Genomic DNA, 26,423 nt, shown 5'->3' with positions numbered 1-26,423 from the left:
TCAGCTCCTTCCCAAAGATAAGACTGTGCTGCCAAAATATATTTAATATCTAAAATTAGAAATAAAATAAATTCTCCAATATCAACTACATTTTCAGAGAGTTCATTAAAATTTAAGGCATTTTTGACATGTCAGAGATTTTAGTCCAGTGACAGGAGAAGAAAGAAGCTACCTGGGAGCAAATCCCAATTATCTCTATGGCTTGGAACATACATATTGAACACAGTGGAAGATGAGGAGAAAGGTGACAGGTGGCTGTGGAAGTTTTCTCACTCTGTCCAGTCTATACAGCTTTGCCAGGGTTCCTCTGAAAGAGTTCATTTCAAATGTATTTTCACTCTTCTGTTTAAATTTTGATCAAAATGCGGAAATGCTCATAAGCACTCTGTTGGCAGGATAAAAATGAAGAATGCCAACATAATGTCTTCTTTATAAGAACATTCAAGAACTTAAATGCAAAAAAAGGTTTATGCAAAGTGACACCCTCCCTGAATCCCACAGCAAACAATGACAACCTCACCTATACTCATATGTGCAACAGCAGAGATATACACAAAACATTCATTCAATAATAACAGAATGGTCTAGTGTATTACCAATCAGCCAAATAAACACAATTATTCATTTTTCTCCCATTTTCCACAAAAATAAAGACACCACCTTCAGACACAAAAGTTACAAGTCATACTTCATTGGACTGCTTGGGGCAAATCATTTCCCTACATATATGCCCTGCCTCTCTCAGCCAATCACAACTATTTTTTAAAATCTGCATTAAGGTCTATAAAAATGACTGTTTATTGGAAACAAATAAGAGCACCTTAGATCAGCAATGGCCAGGAAACCCCCCTCTTTCCCAGTTTTAAATCAATTAAGGTTTACACAAAATTGGTCAAATCCAACTTCATTCATACTTCCTTCAACAAATAACATCCAAGTCGTGCTAATACCAGTAGCCCACCATAGCAAATATCACAATTATCTGGATCACTTTTGAATAAAAACAATAATTCTTTCATAACTGCTTATGAAATAACCACATTCTTATTATGAATACAATTATATGTAATTTTTCAAAACTGAATTCCTGCCTTATTGGATTATTTTTTTAAAAGTTTCTAAGAAAGTCATCATCCTCAAAGTCTTGCAGCAGAAAAATAACCATATAACCTCTGGTGCTTGACAAAGAGCAAAAGTCCCACTGACATTTTCTGGAGACCATGAAATTACCCCAGTATTTCATACAGTCATCTGTACTTATAGACAAACCATCTCACTTTCTTCTTCATGATTTTGCCAGTGATTTGATTGACAAGCTTTCCTATTTACTTTAATTATACTTCGAGCACTACATAAACTGTTTTAAGTCATTTGACTTCTACGATACTAGCAGCTAGTTTGCATTAATGGAGAATTAGGGCTTCTCGTTACCTTTCTTACTTTTTTGTTTTTTAGATTCCTTCAAACTTTCAGTCAAGCCCTTCTTACCAGTTCCAACAAGGATGGAATTTCAAAGGCAATTATAAATCTAGATAACCCAAGCACATGCTAACTCTTCCTGAAATTTAAATCAAGAGAAGATACCCTATGGAAAAATGAAAAATTTATTGTCTTCATTGCTCACCATCTTTTAGTAGAAAAGCTGTTTTAAGGTCAGGAAAATAAATAATGGGAAAAATATACCTTAAAAAAATTTTAATTTTCCCCAAAATATAAACAAAGAAAAAACATAAATTGGATCATAATGCATATGCTCACATGTGCCCTCCAAATCACACTTGTTATATAGACATTATAAAGAATAAAAGTTACCCATTAATTATATGGCATGCATCAGCAGTGCATTGGTGGGCTTAAACTTGGCTTTCAGTTATGTGTATATACAGATAAATCTCTTCCTGAGTTGAGCTTCATCTTCAGTTGAGACCCAAATCATTTGCTTTCCTTTATTTGGCAAGGTACTTGACCATGTGATAAGGCAATCAAATGTTTCAATCTCCTTCCCTTTTCAGCGGCATGGCCCTCCTCTGTGAGATCACCAATGTGACAGGTATGAGGACAGACCCTAAAATATGGTCCTGTAAAACTAGAGCAGGTTTCTTTGTTCATTAGTCTCAAGGCTACAGCACTGTCTCTTCATATATTTGGGGATCTTGAGGTTTTCAGTTGAACAGATTCAAAATGGTCTTCTTTTTCCTAAGAAAAAATATTAAAGACAAAATCAACTCACTGAAATTCTCGTAAAATTTTAGGATCTTACATGTCCTGAAGGAAAGTTCCGGAAATCATTTTAATCTATCTAGTTGCCACTTGTGATTAGGATTTTAGTTAAAATTGGGTGGCAGATATAAAACAAGTAGCATGCCTACCCTGAAGGGCACTTTTGATGTCCAAGAGATAAGACAGACAAATTCAAAATAGAAGCAAACCCATGATTGCAATAGACACCAAAAGACGTAGCTGTGATCCCTGCAAAGAAACCACTGAGACCCTTCCTGAGGGCGTACCTGACCTGAGTGCTGAAATCAATGACCTAGCCATGCTAATTGTGGGCAAAACAGAGCTGACTAAATATTTTCAAGATAATATAGGCTGAATAATAAAAAAAGGACAGCAGAAATAAAGAAGGAGAATGCCAATAAGACATTAGATCAGTTGAGTTCACTAATATGTTTTAGGAAAATCTTTTAGGTATATGCCTATTAAAGATATTAAACAAGTCATCTTTGATAATAGGTCAAAATTTTCACTCAAATGTATCATTGCTGGCATTATATAAAACATTCAAAATGTAGACTATTAAAATAAATTAGTTTTCTTTAATGAGGAAAGGAGAAAGAGGAGATGGGATTTCTTCCAACTTTTATTGTATTTTTGAGACAGGGTCTCTCTCTGTCACCTAAGCTGGAGTACAGTGGTGCAATCTCAGCTCACTGCCACCTCTGTCTCCCAGGCTTAAGGGATCCTCCCACCTCAGCCTCCTGAGTAGCTAGAACCACAGATGCGAGCAAGCATGCCTTTGTTTTGTTTTGGTTTTTCTTTTTTTTTGAGTCAGAATTTCGCTCTTGTTGCCCAGGCTGGAGTACAATGGTGCAATCTTGGCTCACTGCAACCTCTGCCTCCCGGGTTCAACCAATTATCCTGCCTCACCCTCCTGAGTAGCTGGGATTATAGGCACCTGCCACCACACCCAGATACGTTTTTGTATTTTTAATAGAGACGGGGTTTCACTATGTTGGGGCCAGGCTGGTCTCAAACTCCTGTCCTCGTGATCCACCCACCTCAGCCTCCCAAAGTGCTGGGATTACAGGCACGAGCCACTGTGCCCAACCACCTAATTTTTATATTTCTTTGTAGACACAACATTTTGCCATGTTTCCCAGGCTTCTTCCAACATTTTAATTGTTAGAGAAAGCTTTCTGAAGGCTGCTGGAATGGGATAGGGAGACTATGCTAATAAAGAGAATAAAAATAAAGAGAACTATGATTATTTTTTAAAATAAATGAAATAGGAGGCCAATCAGTCTCACATGCAAATAGATGTATGTCTAAAGTAGAATAGTGACATGAGAAGATAATAGGAAGTCGACATTGAGTAGCTGTCAGGAAGGGTAAGTTTGCTTTTGTGTTTGCTTTCATTGGGGTGGATAAATCCAAGAGCTTTAGGACTACAGGGACAGGGTTATAGAAAAACATCATAGCATATGCACCAACATATCACTTTTTCCCTGCCTCTGCTGAGCTGACAAGCCTCTGGAAGAGCAGACTGTAGATCTCCTCAGTGCTCCTGCTGACTGGCTCTGTGAGAACTGGCCTGAGGTCTCATGTTTAACAGCCTTAACAATTCTTTAGAATAACCATTAGCAGTTGAAATATTTGTTAAGCACCATCTCTGTTGCAGGACCATGACTAGACTTTAGGCATACAAAAATTAGTACAGCGAGATGTCTTCCCTCCAGGAGCTCATAGAATATTAAAGGAAAGAGCTCTAGGGTATCAGCCATAAACTCAAAAGAAAACACGAGATTCCTGCAGCCTTTGCTTGAGAAAATTTGATTCAACATGGTGTTGTGGGGAGGGAAGGCAGAGACCTGTTGGTTATCTTCAAGGTAATATTTAAAGTAAAACACTGAAAATCCTTTATAAAATCATGTTGAGATAATAGGGCTTTAATAGCCATGTCCTCTGCATTCGCATGGGATTGTGCTATTGCTGAAATGGTGGGATATATACACATACGCATGTGTATATAATTAGGTAGGTAGTGCCACTAACTGACTGGGACTTCCTAATGGCAGGAACTCTATATCTCATTCATTGTTTAATTCCTAAGATATGACCCAAGTCCTACCACTTGGTAGGTTGTCAATCAATGGTTATAAAAATCTGTTGAAATACCACATTGGAGAAGGAAAAACACTGGATTGGAACTTGGGAGACAGGGCTTCTAATTCCTATCTAACCCCTTTGGACAAATAAGTGAACCTCACAAGGTCTCAGTTTACTCATGTATTAGACAAGAGTTCCAAACAGGATGATCTTTTTCAGCTCTAAACCCAAGAATCTACTCCAAAGCCAACTTCCCCCAGAAGGTTTTCCTCACCTTGTCACTATCTACCCTACTGCACTCCCTTCTCCCCAGTGCTGCAAGAGACGCTACTCTTGTTCTTGACATACTGGATGATCATTTGAAAAGGGGGTGTGTGTGTGTGTGTGAGAGAGAGAGATATGTGTCCTCCCCTAATATTCTAGTTGGTGTCTGAGTTGATAAATTGTGTCTAATTTGACATAACACCCAAACTTGGCAAAGTGTCTTACAATGTCCCATAAATAATAGTGAAATAAATAAAAGAAACACATAAAAATTGATTTAGTTTTAATTGCTGAGAAAAGTCAAGAAAAATAAATCTATACATAAACCCGAGAATTGTAGTGCAGTGCTAGAGAAATATCAAATAAGGTATGGCCTTTAGAACATGAATGAGCATATCTAAGATAAAGCAAACCCTATATGACATAATAGTTAATGAACATAAACATTTTTTGCTCTCTGAAATCATGTATAACAAACTTCTTAAAAATAGACACACAATAAGATATGTGCAATGATATTTATAGCAGCTTTATTCATTGTCAAACACCGGAAATAGCACAGGTATCAATCAACAGACTGGATAAACAAATTTTGGTATATCTACACAATAGAATACTACTCTGGAATACAAAGGAATCTACTTCTGTTAACATGAGGCAAATGAATCTCAAAAACATCTTTCTGAGTAAAATAAAATGTACACAAAATACTACAGATACTGTGTGATTACACTTATATGAAGTTCTATGACAAATAACACTAACCTATGGTTTAAAAAGATCATTATAGTAGTTTCCTTTGGGAGATGTGGGATTGACTACATGCAAAAATACATGTTACTCTCAGGGGTGAACTAGTGTTCTATATCTTGATAGGAATTGGGGGTTATAGATGTATATTCATTTCTCAAAATTCATTAAGTTGTATATTTGTAATGTGTGCCTTTCACTTAAAATAAACTTAAAGTATTGAATTATCATCAATGATATGTTCCCTGAAGTGTTTTGGGGTGAAGTGTATTGAAGTCTGCGATTTACTTTGAAACCAAACAACAGAAAAGAATATGGGTTGATGAAAGGATGGAGGGACAGATATGTAATAATACAAATATAATAAAATTTGGATGGTGGGTATATGACTATACCACTGTATGATTCTTTCAACTTTTCTGTACTATTTCAAAATTTCATTTTTAAAGTAAAAAATCATTATGCTAACTAAAATTGCTATTCAAAACAAAATTCACTACCCTGAGTCTTCTCAGGGAAGAAAACTTTTTTATACTCTAATTGGGGAGGTGACTGCTGGTTGAGTACTGACTGGGCAATGGGTTAAAGATTTCACAGTTCAGCTACCTCAACAGTGCCCTGGATGCTTTAATTATCCTCTAGCCCGAAAGACTTCCTCATTCACCAGGCAATCAGTCTTAGGTATGCCCCATGGTAAGAACTACAGTTGACCTTTGAACACCACAAGTTTGAAATGCACAGGCCTACTTATAGGCAGATTTTACAAAACTGAACGTGGATTGAAAATACAGTATTTGTGGGAGGTGAAAGCCACGTAAATAGCGAGCTGACTTGTCACATAGGCAGGCTCTGCAGAGCTGACTGCAGGATTTAAGTATGCTTGAATTTTGGTATGCTCAGGGGCCCTGGAACCAATCCTGTATGACCGTACAACTAAAATTCATCCTGGTAGGCAAAGGAGGTTTCACCCTCTTTAGATAAAAATTACAGAGACATGCATAATCTACAAGGAGTACTAAAAGGGAAAAATGGAAATCATTTATGGGAAGAAACCTGAGAGATTATGAAGATTTTGACTGACTCACTTTAGAGATCATTTGGCAGGACTCAATGACTGTTCAGTAAGCAATTCAGAATGACAAGCAGGTGGGCCATTTTTGGGCTCAACACCTCTTGCAATCTATCATGCCAATTTTAGGTATATTCATAGATGACAGTAAAAAAGTCTCAGAGATTTTGAAGTGGGTCCTGACTACAATACAGAGAGCTTTCCCTGAGACTAATTCCCATAGGAAAACTTAGTGAAGCATTGACTCATATTTGGACTCTTATTGTCGCAGATTGGGTTTACAACGCGGAAGAAGTTCACTAGAGAATGAGAAACTGACCCAAAGGACTCTAAATAAATTAGTATGGTCAGGTCTACCTGGAAATTTCCCCTACTTTTATGTTAAAACCAGGAATTACATTAAACATTATTAACAATAGCAAGAAATACTCTGGATTAAGATAGATTCTTTAAACATGTCTCCAATATGCAAGTCAAGTACAAATCAACAAAAGGACATAAAACCTGCAGCCTCAGAGAAAAAGCAATATGAAAGTGGCCTCTAAGTTAAGGGGTCCCCAAAGCTCAAATAAATGATGTCAGTAAACAGAACCTTGCTGTTCAACATAGGCCTTTGGGTAGACCAAAAACATTGGAAGTTGGTTGGATCATTAGCAGCCAATATGTTGGTCAAAAATAAAAGTGAATGCAAACATCTTGTCTATTGTCAAAGATTCTCTTTCTCTTCAGTCTTAATGCCTCCCTCCCAAACTATCCCAACTTCAGCTGCTTCAAGAAAAAAGATAATTAGAAAAGAGACTAAAGTTTTCCTGTTACCAAGAGGGGCTGGACGACATACACCCATCTGAATCTGCTAGGAAAACTTGGAGAGGGTTTCTTAAACATTTACCACTCTGTTGGTTGCAGGAACTCAAGTCACCATCATACCTACTCTCCTGTGGGAAAAGAGGAGCATACAAATAATGAGGTTTGAGCAAGGTTTAGAGTAGAAAAGGGAAAATAATGTGACCTTTGGAGGGGTTCTATGTGTCCATTCAAGATAGTGTTGTTGTTGCTTCTACATCTGAATATACAGTAGAACTTGATGTTATATGCTTGTACTTCCCCATCTCATACATGCTAAAGGAGATCCCTTGACCAAGAACAGCCACGTGTAGAGAAGTGCCAGTAGGCAGTAGGATACCCCAGGAGTTCCCAACTCTGCCATTTGCAACAAATGGTGAGTCAGGGTTTCACACAAGTTCCTTTACCTTCTGATGCCCAAAACAGTCACTATATAAATTAGGTCCTTTTGGTGGCAAGTCAGAAGTCTCCATATCAACAGCCCTGCTTGAGTTATCACACTTCTACTAGCAGAGGTGGTTGATAAACCCCCAAAACATTCAGGGACCTGCTACCTAAGTAAAGTTCATTGGAACTATGTAAGCAGATTTACAATGCTAAATCTACCCAACGGTTAAGGAAAAACAGCCCAGCACTTCACTTGACTCTGCTATTGGGACAGTGTTGGGCCTCATTTGAGTATTCTACTTGTTCTTTTATATCAGCTAGCCTACAAAATAGTATCCTTTGAATTGGACCCAAACGAACAGGCTATGTTAAAAGCTGTCCAGAAAGCTGGGGCACACTCTTTACCTTTATGGCCTCACAATCATAATGACAACTTTGTGATACAATTCTCTATAACTAATGATTTTGCCAGTTGGAGACTCTGGCAAAAGGAGACAGAGGTACCCTTTGAGGTTTTAGACTCATTATCTCTTGATATGGCTACCAGCTATAGCCATTAGTTGGTCACTGAACTAGTCAAAACTAAATTTCATTCCCATGCAGATCTTGTGACTCTACAGCTTGATAGTCCCATTTATGGTCGCTCAACAAGGTGGAAAAGGCCGAATAAGCCTCACTTGTCAAATACGAATGGCATATATTCAAGAATGCTGTTGGTCTTGCCCCAGTGGCATGTAGGCCTCACATGAAAATGTGGCACCATACCCTTTGGGTGAAATTTTATCCCCTACTCCACTGCTCAAAACAAAACCACTGACTCAATAGGACCCTCGATTTATCGAGGTTCTACTACATGTTGGACCGGGTTCACTGATGATTTGGTTGAGCTGAAGCCCAATGGTATCCACTGGCTGCTACAGATATTCAATCATCTATGAATAACTGAAAACCAACAAGATTGCTCAGCTCAGTGGACAGAACTCAAAGGCATTATCAAGACCTACACATTACCTCCCTTGATAAACTTCATTATATTTTTCTGACTTACTGATTCGTGCTATTGCTAATGGCTAGCTGTTTTCTCTGCCATTTGAAAAACTAAAGACTGGCATTTCAAGGTTACCCTTTTTGGATACCACTAAAATAGATCTTAGTTTTGGATTAAAATATGTGTCACTCATGTAGATGCCCAAGTAAGGATCCTTCTTAAGAAAAGATGAAATTGAATCAAGCTCCTGATAGAGACTACCCAAGACAGACTGTCACAAATGGTGCATGGGTCCATCATCTCACCCAACATGGCAAAGCATCTGCCATCATAGGCTGGGCACAAGGGAAATGATTCTATTTTTCTTATGCAGAGGTTACCATAGATGCCAGACTTGGGACTCATGCCAAAAGTTGACCAGTTCTTCCCGGGAAAATTGATTACAAAATACCTTTGACCACCTCTTTGGGCTATTGGTGGTGCCTCACCACTATTTACAACTGTTCAGCGTATTGTGTTGCTATTCCAGTCTGATCAGCTAACTCTACCCACACATTGTGAACCTTGAAACAAATCAGTATAAAGTTGGTAGCTTTAAAGACCATTTGCCGTCTGACAATAGGGCACTTTTTATCACAAAAGCTACCCATAAATTAGTTGAGAGTAGAGGTATTCAGTGGACCTTCCACATTTTCTACTGTCCAAAAGCATATGGTATTATTGAGCATTGTAAGACCTTCTCAGAAAGCGACTCAAAAAGATTTCTGACTCTGTCTCCCTCACCTCCTCCTGATCCACACATCTTAATACAGCAGTTTGGTCATCAAATATGGCTGCCCATGGAAAGGGATCATCTCCTTTTGGCCACTTCATGGATAATGATCAGGAAGAACACACATACACATACCTACACACAGACAGATACACATATACACCGCTACATAAGGTTATTTACACTTATCTGAACATCCTGGATTCTGCCTCACCAATCTAGGGCATGATGTGTTATTTACTCCAACAGTAACCTCAGGCTTCCTGGATACAACTTCTAGTGATAGCCCACCCAGAAGGGGATCTAGGAGATTCAAATATAATTCTGGTTTAACCACCTGTATTGTTGCTTTGTTGGCTGTCATGATTATAGATAAAATAGATAATGACCACTTGTGGAGTACACTGCCCCCCAAATCCCCCTACCATGGCCCACATGGACAAAGAGGGGGTGCACACTGAGTCTCTATATGTTTCTATAAAATGCCTTTATCCCTCTTGCACATGAATGTTCTGGATAGATATGGGTAGAAATAAGGTGAAATTATAGTTACTGAAATGGGACAAGCTGGTTTTTTAGCACTGGAAAGAGACAACAACACAGTCTGATAATGGAGGAGACAGCTTAGACCCTGAGAAGTATGAAGAAATAAGGGACATTAAGAATCATATGATTTTTTAGGGTCACCTTGTCACCTTCCTATGAAGAAAAATGCTCTGATGTGGCTCTTTCAAATCATGGCAAGCGCCTTTAATTTAACTCACTGCTGGGTCTGCCATACCCACCACATGCTCTCATCACAATTCATTTGCCATTCCCCTTTAACTAACTGAGAAATTTATCCAAAACAGCAAGAAATGGCCTCAGTCCCTGCCCCAGAGTAACACCAACATCTCATTTCCATAGCCGTTATTTAGTCATTTCATGAGGTGAACAAAAGTCACTAGTTTGCAGTGTGGACAAACAGAAAAAGTTGAGCTGAATTCCCTCAAGTAGTCTCCCTGAAGACAAAAAGGAGACATCATGATATGAGGTGAATTGGAAACCCTAAGGCTTACTAGCCAGCAAAGAAGCCACTTACAGGCACAGTCAACCTGTGCTGCCTGCACAATGTAGGTCCCACTTCATGTACCCAACAACTGTGAATAACACTTTCTTTCCAGAGGCACCATGTGTACCTCCAGGACTGCACTTCTTGTGTAGAAATCAGACACTAACTTGCTTCCTCACTAAAAACATGATAACTTACACCTTAGGAGTAGACATAAAAGATCTTCAACTGTTTAGGAAAATACCCCTACTGTTAGGGATGCTAGAAAAGGTGGTATAAAATTTGCCTCTGACCTTAGCTTGAAGTAATCAATTACACCACCTCAGCCATCAAAGGCATTCAGGTCAACATCAACTCACTGTCCATACATTGTTATTCACAATATAATTACCCTATACTTTCTCCTTGAGAACCAAGACAAAGTCTGTACAATTACTAATATATCCTGTAGTACCTGGATTAATGTATCTGGATTGTCTTGTTGGATTGCCATGACCCTAGATCAAAAGGATAGTAACCACTTGATTGAGTTTACTGCTCACCAAGTGTGTGACAAAAATCAGAGACACAGTTCTCCCCACCCTATTCCCAGGGGATACGTTCCAACTCCCCCCCTAGCCCCAGTGGATGCCTTAAACGAAGCACAGTATCAAATCCTATGATGCTGGTTCTGTTTTGTCTTTTTCAATCTGATAATCAAGATGACTACTAAGTAACTAACAAGCAGGTAGTGTATATGGCAAAGATATGCTAGACAAAGGGATGATTTACTTCCGGGGGGGACAAAGCAGTACAGTAGGAGATTTCATCATACTACTCAGAAGAGCACACAATTTAAAACTTGTTGTTTACTTCTGGAATTTTCCATGTAATGTTTTCAGACCACAGTTGACTGTGGATAACTAAAACCACAAAAAGTAAGACCATGAAAAGTGAAACTGCAAGTAAGGGAGGACTTCTGTATATTGGGTCTCTGTTAAGATTTTGAAAATTTCCTTGTCCCCTTTTTGTCCAAATCTTATGGAGGAAATATCTGAGTGCCAGTGGAAAGATCAACACAAGAAAGCTATGTAGCTTTCTAAGGTAAACCCTGATGGTTCATAGCATTTGTTCGGCTAGTTGAGTCTGGGACCCTGAGGGTAGGGTTGAGGTTAACAATACAGATTGGCCTCATCTTGGTGAGGTGACCTCTGCTCGGTGTCCTATTGGTAGTAGCTTTATTTAAATGCTGTATAAAGCAAATTGATCAAATTTGATCCCAGCTTCAGTCAGTCATACTAATCAGAATGGTGCATGGAGTGGGGAACTAAAGGGAAAATTCATCAGAAACCAACATGGTATAAAAATGAGGTTTGGATGTTGTTGGAGACAATTCTCCATGGTTCTCTTTCATTTCTGTACATCTTAAAAGTGAGAAACTGATTACCCTTTGTTCTAGACTATCTTTTCAAGAATCTTTGTATGAAAATTGCCTTGGAATATAAAGATATATTGTCTCCTTCCTGAGCAAAGGGTAGGCTTGCTTACAGTCTTGGAAATAGTGTCTCCCAGGAGCAATGGACAGGTATGCTACCTGTCCAAAACAATAAAGATAATAGCCCCCTTTGAGGCAAAGGATGGGCATGTTTACTGTTCATTATGAACATTCAGGTTCCTAAGGCCTAGAGTCCCTTTCCTGTAATGCAATCAAGTGATATCATTTCCTCTGCAAATAGCGCTGTGGGAACACAGCCTTGTGGGCTACCTGTGGCTTTGGGAGCTGGTATAAGGGTTATTACTCTGCTAACACTACTCCATGAATACGAAACTGTCCTTCATCTCTGAAATGAGTCTCATGTCTTCTAAACTGTCCATGAAACTGTAGCAGACTCACTTGTTAGCTTGCAAGTAGGGTAAAGATCTCCGATCTTAATAATCACTATATTTTTGTTATTTTATGGCAATAGTACCCTCCTTACATCTTCATATTAATAAAAGGAAAAATTAACCATTAGTAGAAGGGAAAGACGGTTTGTTCATTTTTACTCTTAAATAATTCCCTATATTTATGTGCCTAAATGAGGAGAGTACAAGGAAATGTAAATGTCTTTGTACTCTTTATAAATGTAAATTTTGTCTCTTGTCTATCCTGTTGTAAATCATTTGAAAGTCATCTTCTTTCTTCTATTTCATTCTTTTTTAATTTTCAGTAAGCTGATAATTTCTCATCTTTTAAGTCAATGGTGAAAAATGTCAAATAAAATGTCTTTTCAAACAATGTATTGTTTCATGTTATGTTTGGATATGGTAGTTGTTCCAAAATCCAAAGCCAACAATATGTTACCTCATATACCTCAATAATTTATATAACTTTTGTTTGCTCTATGTAAAACAATCTTGTCATAAAAAAGGAACAGTATGAATGAATGTAATATCTTTTATTAGCCCCCATTTTTAAATTATAAAATAGTATCTTTGTGAAAATCCCAATATCACAAAAATGTATTGCTTTCAAAGACTAAACACTCTCATTAGTTCACTATTCCCAAAAGGCAGCCACTGTTAACAGTTTGCTATGCAAATACAAACATAAATGTATATTTAATATAAATACAATAGTCCATTTGTTTTCACTCTATCTTGGACCTATTGATTTATCAGTACATATAGATATCTCAGTCTTTAACAGCTGCAGAGTTGCATAGTATTCTGTCACTTTGACATATGAAAATATCTAACTCCTTATTGATGATGTTTGACAACCAACAAAAACAATGCGCAGTGAATATTATTGTATCTATATCATGTGCTTCTAAGAGTATTTCTGTTGGATAAATACCCACTGAGATATAAACATGCAAAATAACAGCTTGCGTGAATGCTATTATTAGGTTAATATGTCCCCTACTTTATAAACACCCAGTAACACCAGGTTAAAATTCTACTCTCACCTTGGTTGCCAACGATTTGAGTTTTCCTAGTAGTGACTGTTTATTGGAATATACAACTTCCTCTTCATTATCTTCTCCTTCCATGATAGCGCAACTGTCTGCAGCCGGGAGTTCACACTCTTTTGAGTTAGTCGTCATTACTAACTTGGAATATTTGTATTCCAGTCTAAATAGTGATAAAATAAATAAACAAATATCCATTTATGTTAATATAAATAAATACTTATTTTAGGTGGTCATATACCAGCTCATTAAATTGGCTTGGAGTAAAATTGCTCCACCAACAAATTTCCCTAGCCTATAGCCATAGCAATATGTGTGTTATCATGTATCTACCATTTACAAAGAAATATTTCCCAGGATGTCAGAAATCAGTTCAATAGAGTTAATTCTACCACTGTACATTGAATTGTCAAATAATGAAAAAATTTGGGGGTGGGGACTTTGAGGCCTGAATGCATTTTCTTAACATGAATATTTGGAAGCCAATTCACTGTAAGATTTTCCCAGTATTTAGTTTGTAAAGACTAGAATATCAAACAGGCAAGTAATTTGGTCTTTATCATCTCTCTATATTATTTATTCCTTTATACTATCACCCCAGATATTGCAATTGTCCCTAGATATTACAATATAGGAGTTCCACAGTCCCACTGAGGTGTAAATCATTCTAAAAGATTCAAGTCCTACAAGAGATCAAAATACATTCAGGAATTAGGCTCAATATTCAATTCCAGATCCTTGAAGACCTGGAGTAAATAAATGTGATATTTGCCTATACACTTAGTCTGGTTTTTTTTTGTTTTTTTTTTTTTGCAAATGTCTTCCCACAAGAAATTTTAAAAGAAAAGGTGAAGTAAGAAGACAGCATTATATCATTTTTTAAAAAGGCAGACACTGAGAGAATATCTGCCTTCCAAATCTCAGCTCTGCTGTCATCTACCTGAATAACATGGAGCCTCTTGTTTTCCTTGTTTTCTAATAAACGACTAACTCAATGATCTCTAATGTTCTATGATCTTTCTACTGTCAGAACAACAATCGTTTCCTCTGCTTGCTTTCTGAAGGCCTTTCCTACGATTTCTTCGCAAGGAGAAAATTTTTGTGTCTCTGAGAGAATCTATTTATTGGATATAATGATCAAGTCTAGAATTTTCACAACAACATAGGCCCTTTAGCTTTCTTGTGATCATCTCAGAGGGTACTTACTTTTGATTCTTTTTCCAGAAGTAGCAGGTCAGAGCCACCAGCAAAACGGCAGTAAAAGCTCCCACACCGGCTCCCACCTTCAGCCAAAAGTCAACCGTTTCACAGGTTGCCAACTTTTTCTCAGGCAAAGAAATTCCTTTAATGCACCATTTAGGTTCATTCCACACATATAAGGTTTCCTTTAAAAAAAAAACCATAAAACCATAGAAGACATGAGAAATGAGATTCAGACTCAACTGAGAAAGCTAGATTTGTCACAGGTCAATTTCTTACATAAAAGAAGAAAGGGTTTTCTAACCCTTCACTTACAGTAGGCATAGAGGATTATTCAGCATTCATTTAATAAAAGCTCCAGAAATACAGGAAAAAAAGATATGTGAATGAATAAGGAATTAATGAATGAAAACGTAAAAACCAAATAAAGACATGGATTGATGGATTGCCACCTCAAAAGGGTGCAGTACAGTACATGCCAAGGAGGTTGAATAAAAATGGCTCCATCTGGACATACCTTCTGGGCTATTTTTTTTTTTTAATTTTGATGCCCTTAGACATCTTACTCATGTTTTTGAATGAAAGCTTAGGTTGCTTAATATAAGAAATGGGTTGCATTCACCCATCATGTAAGCCCATTTTCCCAATAAGCCTGTCCTCTGAATGGAAGAGCAGACCCTAGACCTGGGACATATAGGTGCACCACGACTGGGTAACTGGTGTAAGTGGGCACACAGTCTACACCCTTCTTCCCCATGCCAAAATAAGAAGGGCATTATTCTGGGTCATCACTACCCACACCAGTTACTTTCATCCTCCCGAAATAGATGGCGATTCCTTTAGGGCAATGTTTTTCAAACTGCAAGTTACAACTAATTGTGAATAATAAAATATTAATATACTGGGTCTCAACCAGGAATTTTTTAAAATAGATAGATCAAATAGGCAGATCAAAACAGAAAATCCGAGTACAGCATATGGTTCCTTATACATTTCAACATATACGGTGACCAGTAGCAATTTGCATGGTGATTCTATCCACCGACATTAAATAACATAGGCACTAATCTTTTAACGTGTCTCATTAAACTTTCTGGTATAAGATGGTCATTTTATCAACATTCTAACAGAAGAATAACACCATAATGTTAATTTTTATTATTTAAATACACAAACAATTTTGCAGTTAGTCATGAAGTGAAAGGGACATGAGACTCTCATTCACTTTGGGGAAAAGTTTGAATCAAGTTTTGGATAGGAAATTTTGGCAGGATTTTTAGAAAGGATATTAGTGACTGGATTTTTTTGTTAGTACATTATAACTGAAACGTGTTTCCTAAACTTAGTGCAAATAAATTTCTTTTTAAGTGGGTCACATTATTTTTTATAAAAATGGTAATGTGGGAAATGCTGAGGCATGTTCAAATTCATTTGCTGCATCTCTAAGTGTCAATAATGACAATACAGAGAGAAACATAAATTCGTCAGCAAATGTTGACTTTATTTGAAGTGCATTCTAACAAGAAAAAAAGACTGTACCATCTTTGATATGGTTTTATCAAATGTGCAATGCCCAATGAAAACAGCAAGCTCTACTGTCTGATGACAGTCTTATAACAAAATCTTAAAACTTCAAAATTAAAAAAAAAAAACTTGCAAACCCGGAATGCTTAACTTTTCAATAAGCTTCTCAAATACCAACATGGAAAAAAATCAAGCCATTGGCAACTTTTCTTAGTAATTCTATAACTATTAATTAGAAAGCCTTGTTCATTCAACCACACATCATTGGAAAACAGAAAATGGCTGACACTGTAGCTGAAAAATTTATTCTTCTAGTGTGTAGAAATATCTTGTGAGCAGGGTAAGATAAATTTAAAGATAAATTTGAAGACAGTCCCCTTAGTGATAACACAGTATCTCTTCAAATCTTTAGTGCTGCATGACATATAGAAGTAATGCTTAATATACACTTAGAACCCAGTATAGATTTTGGAGATCCAATTTGATAAGAGCACTTTTATCACAAGTTGTGCAGCTCTTTTTGTTTATATCAGCTGTATGTGGAGGACTTGTATAAATTTAACATATGCATCTGTATTAGATATATTTAAAGAATTTGGAAAGTGCATGCTCAATCAATATAAAGTAAAAAATTTTAAAGATGGTGTCGGAAATAGGACTGAAACACAACGGGATGGTTAAAAAAATTAAATATACCCATTGCAATATTTCACAATAACTATTTTTCTTCTATCATGAAGCTTTGGTATCCAAAGAAATCCACATATATTCACTGACAATAAAAAATACAGCAATACTTGTCATTTGTATATGAAGCTCACGGAGGAGCTGACTTTTTAAAATATTTTATTCAGTGATCGGAGGTGGCTGTTCCCACTTACTGTATCATACCAATTTTTTATAGTTGCAATGGAATACACTAAGTAAGGTCTATGAACTCAGGAATGACATTCATAGTTTTGTAACTGAAGCTCAAGCTCCTTGGACAAAACTGGTATCCTATTTCCAAAACTGGTATCTAAGCATAACAGAAGGATATATTTAACTGCTTCCAGTATTTCTCAAATTAAATTTGTAACTATAGGGGAATGTTATAAATTTCAACATGTCAAGCACATCAAAGTGATCCAAAAAGTATCATTTTAAAGGCAGAAACAAATACTAAAGAATCACACAGCAACTATCTATTCTCAACAATCTTATAATACGTTGAAGTGACCTTACCAAGGAAGAGAGTTTGAATGAAATAAATTAGGGAATTTGTTGCAACATTACTGTCTTAGCCTTCTCATCATTCATTACCTTCCAGGAGAGAAATATTAAAGAATGTTTGGATAAAAGATCATTTAGCTATTCAAAAACCCTTGAATTAAACTTGGTAGCCAAAGGGAGTGCAGCTTTGTTTTTCATTTACTCTAAAAAACAATTATAAGATAAGCAGTTTATCATAATTGTAGAGTAAAGGTAAAGAAGAATTTATATTGTGAAGTAGAAAAAGCATTATCATTATTAAGAGGATTAACAAGAAACTATTTTTGTGAATCTGGAATTTTTATCCTTGACCTACTTAAAAATATTAAAAAGAAACTGTCTCAGCAGTGTGCTAGCTGAGTGAGCGTCACTGACCCTGTGTGCTCTGAACTGAAATAAGCCATCTACAGGGAAGCACATTTGACAAATTAAATAACACACTTCCTAATTTTTGTTTTTGTGTTATCTGCTTATTTTTTGTATAATGCATTAAATTATTAATAAAAATATACTTTACATTAATTCTATGCTTGTACTTTATCATAAAATATAAAATAAATCTTGTGCCTTAAAACTTTATCTCACTTTTAGGCATATTTCTGTGTGTCTAATTTGTGTGTGTGTGTGTGCTGGGTTTGATGTACAATATAATTCTTAATATAGGTTCACTGCCGTTAAAGTTTGAAAAACACCAACTTAGAGAATAGTTCTCTATGGTTTTTTCCTAGGGGTGAGGGGAACGCAACTGCTGCCAAATACTTGGAATGCATGGGATTGGGCGCAAGCATCCTGATGTCATTCCTCTCAAGCTCCTGCCCTTCATCCTGCTAACTGCAAGCTCTTCAAGACCTTCCTGGGCAGAACTGCTTCCCCTCTCTGATTCTCTGGTGCCCACTCTCCCTTCGGGTTTCCAGGATTAGTGTTGATTTATTTTCCTCTGTGCTTCTTTATTATGATCTTAATGGAATTTGGGCATGGAGTGGTAGTAAACAAGTGGTCTTGAAGCAGATTAAGTTTGTTTGTTTTTTTCGTATGATACTACTCAAAGCTAGTTCAGTGAAGCAGCCTCTCTCAAACACTATTGGTGAAAGTGAAAATGAAGTGAAAGTGAAAATTGATATGATCAAAGTAATTTGGTAATACGTATCAAGACTTAAAAAAAATCCATTCTTTTTGGATTCAATTAATCTCTTTCTAAAAATAAACTAACAAAATCAAACTTCCTTCAAAGATGTTTGCTACAGAGTTATGCACAAAAAGATTGTATTCAATTTTCTCTCAAATGTCTAACAAAGGAATTATTTAATACCAAATTATATAAAAAATAAAATATTTATCAATAAATATGTTTTTAAAAATATATTTAATGAGAAGGGAAAGTTTTCATAATGTATTAAATATAAAATGGAAACAAAAAATACTTAAGTATGAATGCACAGAAGCTACAGAGTAGGATCTTGATTTTATATGTATATGCTTTACTTTTTAGGCATGCTTCTTACAGTGAGTCAGTTATATTATCCCCATCTTAATTATACCTATACCTACATTATGTAAATCACATCTTGGTTTAATGATGTTATTCCCATATAATCCAGGTAAATACTAAAGCCTGTGACTCCCTTATCATGATTCATTATCTTCAATCCCAGTGCACATCTGCAGCTACCCTAGTATCTGAAAGTTCAGCTGCCAAACTTGATTTTAAATGCCTACCAATGTTACACTAAGTTAACTACAAGCTTTTGCCATACTTCTGGACCTGAGTTTCTCTGATTTGATGCCAGATTAACCAACTATAATGCCAAAGCTCTGCCTTGAGAGTTTGTCCCTTACCTGAAATCCTCTCTTGCAGGCTCCCTCAATCTCATGGAAGTCATGCTCCGTACACAGAGGGCAAGCTTCAGCACTCTCCCACAGGAAATAGAATGTGCACCCATCACAAGTACCTGCTGGGCACTTGCTAAAATCATAAACAAAACCAAAAACACGTAAGTGGCAGCTTTTTAACCCATTCAATCCACTCCAATCAGCACCAGAATACCTATCACATGCTGGGGAGCACGGTGTGGATGGTGAAGAAACATAAGTGGAAAAAAATCTAAAAGACACAAACCACTAGGAGATAACAGTTTGTACCTAGTAGGATGGCTGGAATCAAAAAGATAATAACAAGTGTTGTAAGGACGTGGAGAAATTGGTGTCCTCATGCATGCACAGCTGGTAGGAATGTAAAATTGTGCACCTGCTTTGAAAAGTTTAGCAGTTCCTCAACCAATTAAGTAAGAGTTACTATTTATTCCAGCAAGTTCAGTCCTAGGTATAAACCCAAGAGAAATGAAAACATATCTCCACACAAAAACTGGTACATCAATGTTTATAGCAGCATTTTATATAATAACCAAAAGGTGGAAACAACCCAAATGTTTATCAACAGATGAATGCATAAACAAAATGCAGTATATCTGTATAAAGGAATATTATTCAGCCATAAAAGAAATGCAGTAAGGCATACCACAACTTGGAAGAACCTCGAAAATATTATGCTAAGTGAAAGAAACCAGTCACAAAATTTCACAAATTATATGATGCTATTCATATGCTATTCAAAGTCCAGAATAGAGAAATCTATAGAGACTGAAAGTAAATTAGTAGCTGCTCAGGGCTAGGAAGTGGACTAGGGTATAGGGGACTGAGAGCTAAAGGATATGAGGTTTCTGTCTGAGGTGTTGAAAATCTTCTAAAACTGACTGCGGTGGTGGTTGCCCATAACCCTGAATATTCTAAACACCACTGAATTATATGCTTTAAATGGCTGAATTGTATGGTAGGAGAATTATATTTCTATAAAGCTTTTTTGTTTTTAATTTAAGAGAGAGACACAGACAATGACCAAAAAAAAAAAGGGTCTGGAAATGCTTCTTGGTAGAAATGATACCTAAGCTAAGTCTAGAATATTTGGTAGGAGTTAGCCAGAATAGAAAAGAAGAAAGCAAAGGAATTCCTGCAAAGGAATGAACAGGTATGATTAATTGGCAGGAAATTACATGTGGGTCATTGTTGCTGGAGTTTCAAGAGCAACGCAATGAGTGAGTGCTGGGCATATGGAGAGAAACTAGGTAATGAAAGGCCTCATATGTTACAGAAGTTGTAACTTCTGTTTAAGGTAATGTACTTAGGCGAGGTATTTTAGGGAACAGAATGCTGCACAGGACCCTGGTCTTTTAGAGGTAGGAGAAAGACATCATCACAAAATTGTCTAAAGTGAAAAACAAACCAACCACCAGGTCAACATGCAATTAAGTGATGCAAATAGCATTGCAATCTTGGGTTTCCTTGGCCTAATGACAACCTAAAAAGGTGGTTACCTTCACTACTCTGAAGATGATGGATGTGGATGGGGCTTAGACACAGGGATAGGATCACGAAGAACTAACCACTAGGGAGGCTCTGGAGACTTTTTGAAACTCTTCTTTCTAGCGGGTGGGTCCATTACCTCAGCTTGCCTCTTTCATTCTGGGACAGGTAAACATAGCATGGCTGAAAAATTAATGGCTGCTATGATGTACAGAATCCTTCCTGATTGATGCCGGAAGCTATTTGGACAGATTCTAGTAAGAACTGCTGTTTTGTTCATGAATTCATTAAAACTAGAGGAATTTAAATTTGTCTGCCACTTTCGGCTTCCTTAATTCAAGCCACATAAATATAGGCTTTGCCCTGAAAACCTCCTTTAGACGTCAGCTGGTCCTGAGGACAGGTGTCCTGAAACCCTTAACAGCAAAAGGATAGCCACAAAATCGTAAGGGAAATTTAAAAAACACTCTTTTGAAGTTTTAACTTCAAATACCTTTCCAGTGATACATGGTCCAAAACTATAATATTCACTCTAACAGCAAAGTAAAATTTCATACTGTTAGTTAACTAAATATATTCTAAGACACCCTAAGATATGAACACTAAAAAAAAAATCTACATGTCTAAAAATTGACTGCGTTTTTACATGCCTATCTTTCCAAAGTGTCTGTAGACTAAGCAGAGGTGGTGGGATGTGAATAAAAGCAATGTTGTTTATAGCATGCTGTAACTGAGGCCCTATGCCATATGTCAGGGCTAAGAACAATGACAAATAGTGACTCTGGGGAAAATGGTTTAACTCTTATCTGCCTTAATTTCTCTGTTTTTTTTTTTTTTTTAAAGAGTAATGAATATATTCAGACTGAAACAAAGATAGGTGTTTTTTTTTTAAAGTAAGTACAATAGATGAAAACCATGCCACATAAAATATCCATACTTTCCACCTTCTAGATTAGTAAAAAGCAACTCAAAATTTTTCTTTTTTAAAAATTAGGTAAACAATGAGAAAAAACATCCAAGAATACAATTTCCTGATCATTTAGTGAAAATAGCAAAAGTGCTCTCCTGTTCAAATCTTCCTCCCCAAATTATTCTACATTTTGTTTTCTAGCACAGTGGAGTTTTGAGTAAGGAAATAAAAAACAGTTTATCTTGGGAAAATAGAAGAGAAAGTCTGTTAAAATCTGAGAAAAATGAACTCGATAAATGAAAAAAAAGGAGAAAACTAATCAAAGTTGCAAAAACTTCTAAAGAAAAGATCAGGGTTACAATTCTAACTGGACACTTGAATGATTATGTTTTCCTACAAATGATTTAACTCCCTCTTTCCCCTGCCACATTTTTGTAATTTGTCAAAATCAAACGTCTGCTATACTGCCTTCACAGGGTAGTTATAATGAATAAAATGAGTGAACAATTTTGAAAGGTTAAAGCAATGCAAAAATATAGAAGACTATTAGCAATGCATATCACTTTCTAAAGAACTGCTAGAACCACAGAAACTGCAACAACAACAAAAAATCACGACACTGATTTAATTTATAAAGCTGCTGTTAGGTGTCAAAACACTATAGTGCCTTTCCTTGGCAGACTTCATTTGTTAAAAGATACTCTTAGCTTAACTCAAAATAGTTTACCTTAGAGTCAATTATTTGATTCCTTTAACCTGATGAATCACTTAAATTGTGGAACATCCAAATTTAATTCTTTGTTATAAACCTAAATGTCATAATTTAAATCAGTCCTTCCGTGTGAAACAGGGATGTGTGAAGCAATAATAATTTGAATAGCACTTATTTTTAGTATGAAAATAGAAAAAAGTACAAGAGAAAAACAAAAAATACTTTTTCCTACCAAGAAAACAGAAAAACAAACAGTAAAATAGATAAATGTTTTATTGCCAAGTACTTGAATACTTTTCCCTTTGATTACATGTCCTATCATTATCTCCAGCCACCTCCCCCAGCTTTTTAAAGCTGGAATGCAGAGGTATCACAAATCATGCTTCTTTTATAATTTTTGGTTTATGCAATCACCATAGGAACCAGTGAATAAATGTCTAAAGAGACAGTACACTGTCATGGATAGCTGGGGCATGTCAGGCTAGGATTCTACAGGATTACTGGATGTGAAATCTAGGTAGAAATCTAGATAGAAATCTAGGTAGAGCAAAGACCGATTCAAAGGACAACCAGGTGGACCTTGATTTGGCTTTATTGGGAAATGAATAAGAGACTTCCCAGTTTCCTTATTTTACTTCTGGGATTGCCTTATGAATCTGGATGGCCCTGGCAATATGTAAGAATTCACATTAACCTTTTTTAGGAAGCTAGGTCTTGAATTCTAAAATGGGATACATTCCCTGAAAGATAACTGGACTGAGAGATGAGCTACTAGTGTCTTCTTTTCAATAAATCTTTCCTAAAGTAGGATCTAATTGGTTTGTATTATGAATTCATGGAGAAGAATCTTTTCTTATGAACTATTATGACTTAATACTGATCCTATTATTAACTGTTTGCATAGTTTATAATTCAGTATAAATTTGTTTTGCCCAAATAGAAAATACAAAGGTTAAAACACATTTATCTATATTGTCAATATGTTTCTGATCTCTTTCAGGCGACTGAAGGGAAAGGCCACAGTATTGTGTACCTAGAAAATTTGTCAGTTGAGTTATCCTCCAGGATAAACTACTGTTGCTAAGCTGCTTTCGCATGGGGCTTTCCAGTGAGCTCCCCACGTTGGGGTATTCAGACTGGCATCAGTGCTGTCTCTAACCTGCTACTGGTAATTCCTCTCACCTTTGGCATCTCAGGAGAATCAGACTTTCTCTGCTGAGGATGGCTTGTCCCCTCTTGTATGGGGCCCAAAAAACACCACTGCATCTTGCTCCAAAATTTTTTTGCCCTGAGGCTAGAGATTACAAATTGTTTGTGAATGTGTCTTAGTCCATTCAGGCTACTATAATAAAACATATTAAATTGGGTAGTTTATATATACTTCTAATAGTTACAGGCTGAGCTGTCCAAGATCGCAATGTCAGCAGATTCAGTGTCTGGTGGGGGCTTGCTCTCTGCTTCATAGATAGCACTTTTTTCTTGCATCCTCATGTGGTGGAAGGGGCTAGCTAGCTCTCTGGAGTCTTTTTTTGTTTGTTTGTTTGTTTTGTTTTGAGACAGAGTTTCCATCTTGTTGCCCAAGCTGGGGTGCTATGGCGCGATCTCAGCTCACCACAACCTCCACCTCCTGGGTTCAAGTGATTCTCCTGCCTCAGCCTCCTGAGTAGCTGGGATTACAGGCACCCACCACAATGCCCAGCTAATTTTGTATTTTTAGTAGAGACAGGGTTTCTCCATGTTGGTCAGACTGGTCTCAAACTCCCGACCTCATTTGATCTGCCTGCCTCAGCCTTCCAAAGTGCTGGGATTACAGGCATAAGCCACTGCGCCAGGCCTGGAGTCTCTTTTATAAGGACACTAATCTCATTTATGTGGGGAGAGCCACCATGAGCTGATAACCTCCCAACACACCATCTCTTACTACTATCACTTCAGTACTAATGGTATTTCAGCATATGCATTTGGGGAGACACAAACATTCAGACTGAGACAGCCAAGTAAAAAGGGCTCCACAGAAAACCTCCAATCAGCCTGGCACTGGAAGAATGGGGTGGGGCCTTGGGAAGTTTGCACCCTTTTCAGGGGGAGGAGTCTGGCCCCTCCTATTCCTGGGTGGCAACCTAGGATTCAATCTGTGAGATGGGGGCTTGCTAACAGAACCCTTCTCACTTGGCTGAGTCTTTTTCCTTTTTGCCCAATAAATTCCATAACCCCTCACCCTTCAAAGTGTCTGCAAGCCTACTCTTTCCTGGATGTGTGACAAGAACCCAGTGTTTTCTACAAGAATATCACAACAGATTGAGTATGAACATAAGGTTTTTTATGCATAGTTCTTAGATCCAGGTTTACAAAATTCTATCAATCTCCTGCAAAACCTCCCTTTCTAAAGACTCTATCCTGAGTTAACTACCAAAAGCCAGCATCAGATCAAAACCGAGACAAACTAAATTAACTGACATTTCTTAGTTTTATCTTCAGATTCTTTATCTTGTTTAATGAAATAAAATAATTATCATCCTTATCTCAAAATTGATCTGAAAATTTTAAGAATGGTTTGTGATTTTTATATCATGTCTTAAGAGTACTTATTAGTGTCTGAAGCATACAGTTTTAGCAATTCTGCTTTAGTTTTTTCATTTCTTGATCAAAATGGATTTTTGCTGTTTTCACTTATGCTTATAATGCTTCTATATGCCTTTTTACTTTTTAATATTCTAAGAATATATTTGGTTTTGGTCTTTTTAGTTAAATTGCCTTTTTAATTTAACTTGCACAGATTTACATATCTATTATCTGTCTATAAATTGTTCTAGGGAAAAAGAAAACAAGGGATGTTATTTTACCAATCATCCTTCCATGTCTCTTAAGAACTGAAAATGGATACGTTTTGGTTTTAACAGTCCTTCCTCAAAGACCAAAGAAAATACTACATTAGCATCCGATACATATGATGAATTTGATAGAGAGACTCTAAATTGGAATCTGTGAAATAAACCCCTGGAGTGTTTGACCCTTGAATATAGCAGGACAGAACTGTGAAGCATTCCTTTTGTGAGACTCAATATTCCCAGAGGCTACACTGATAATGAAGATGAATTTGGATTTTGAAGGAGGTTTTGGCAAAACAATTTTAGGCTGATTTATAAACTACTCAAGCAGTTAAATATAGTCAGAAGTTGACAGAGAGAAAAAAATGATCTTCCTCTAACTGGTGGCATCAATAAAGACCCTGTTTGAGGAAAGATGACTCATTTAAAAGAAGGCACCAATAACTTGTAAGTCAGTTGAGTTATCCTCTGGGGTAAGTGTGATATTTGCCTCTAACTTAGTGTGCTTCTTTGCAAATCTCTGCCCATGGGGATTTGGATGAAAAAATGGCAAGATGAAAGCATTATGGCATGAAAAAACCACACAGTTAGAAAATTATTCCATCGTGACTATGCCACACTGCAGCTATACAACCTGGCGCATCAGTGTTTCCTGCTCTGCAAAGTCAATGTGTTGGACTCAAGGATCTTGTGGATGCTGTGGCACCTCTATTATTGGAGTAAAAATGCTTCCCTTTGTCTGCTTTTTAATAAGGCCTTTTTATACCATATTCACTAACAGAAATGTCTCATGTTTTTAAAAGAACCCTTTGGACACAATGCTTAGGTCTAAATTCTTTCCAATAAAAGGAGAGCCTTCAGTTCCTCTATCTACCTAAGATAATGATTACAGGTTTGGGAACCCTTTTAGGCAAAGGCTAGAGGGGCATCTATTAATATTTAGGAATATCAGCAGCCTATTGTGCTAGCAGTTTATTCTCTGCTCAAGGTGCAAACTACACTAGAAAATCTCGTAACTTCACTCCAGCTGTCAGATTACGTCTGCCACAAACACTGTACTGTTTTTATCTAAAATGTTTCATTCCCTCCAGACACTTCATGGAATTAGAAACCAACTACATTTGCCAGACCAAATAGACAGCTTGGTGTTTCCAGCTGCAGATGAGAAGGCAGCCCAGATAATTTGCTGTTCCCTCTCATTTCTCAGGTGATACACAAAGAACACATATTTCCCCCTTTCTCCTGTCCATTTCAC

At 36.8% G+C, this 26,423-nt stretch overlaps 1 protein-coding gene across 3 annotated transcripts in view; it reads right to left on the bottom strand.

Moving 5' to 3' along the window:
* Positions 1-774: 774 nt before the first annotated feature.
* The window catches only part of ELAPOR2 (endosome-lysosome associated apoptosis and autophagy regulator family member 2), a 179,619-nt gene continuing 153,970 nt past the window's right edge, over positions 775-26,423 (bottom strand). For all 3 annotated transcript variants that reach the window (XM_009243064.4, XM_002818284.6, XM_009243065.4), the window contains 4 exons: positions 19,198-19,324; positions 14,593-14,771; positions 13,384-13,549; positions 775-2,196 (listed from right to left, as the gene is read on the bottom strand). In XM_009243064.4, coding sequence (XP_009241339.2) covers positions 2,137-2,196; positions 13,384-13,549; positions 14,593-14,771; positions 19,198-19,324 — 532 coding nt within the window. In that variant the 3' untranslated portion in view covers positions 775-2,136. The remainder of the gene's footprint in view (positions 2,197-13,383; positions 13,550-14,592; positions 14,772-19,197; positions 19,325-26,423) is intronic.

This window comes from Pongo abelii, chromosome 6 (genome assembly GCF_028885655.2).
Source record: "Pongo abelii isolate AG06213 chromosome 6, NHGRI_mPonAbe1-v2.0_pri, whole genome shotgun sequence".
NCBI lineage: Eukaryota > Metazoa > Chordata > Mammalia > Primates > Hominidae > Pongo > Pongo abelii.
The sequence above is the reverse complement of the archived record's forward strand: the minus strand, read 5'-3'. Positions and strand labels throughout refer to the sequence as shown.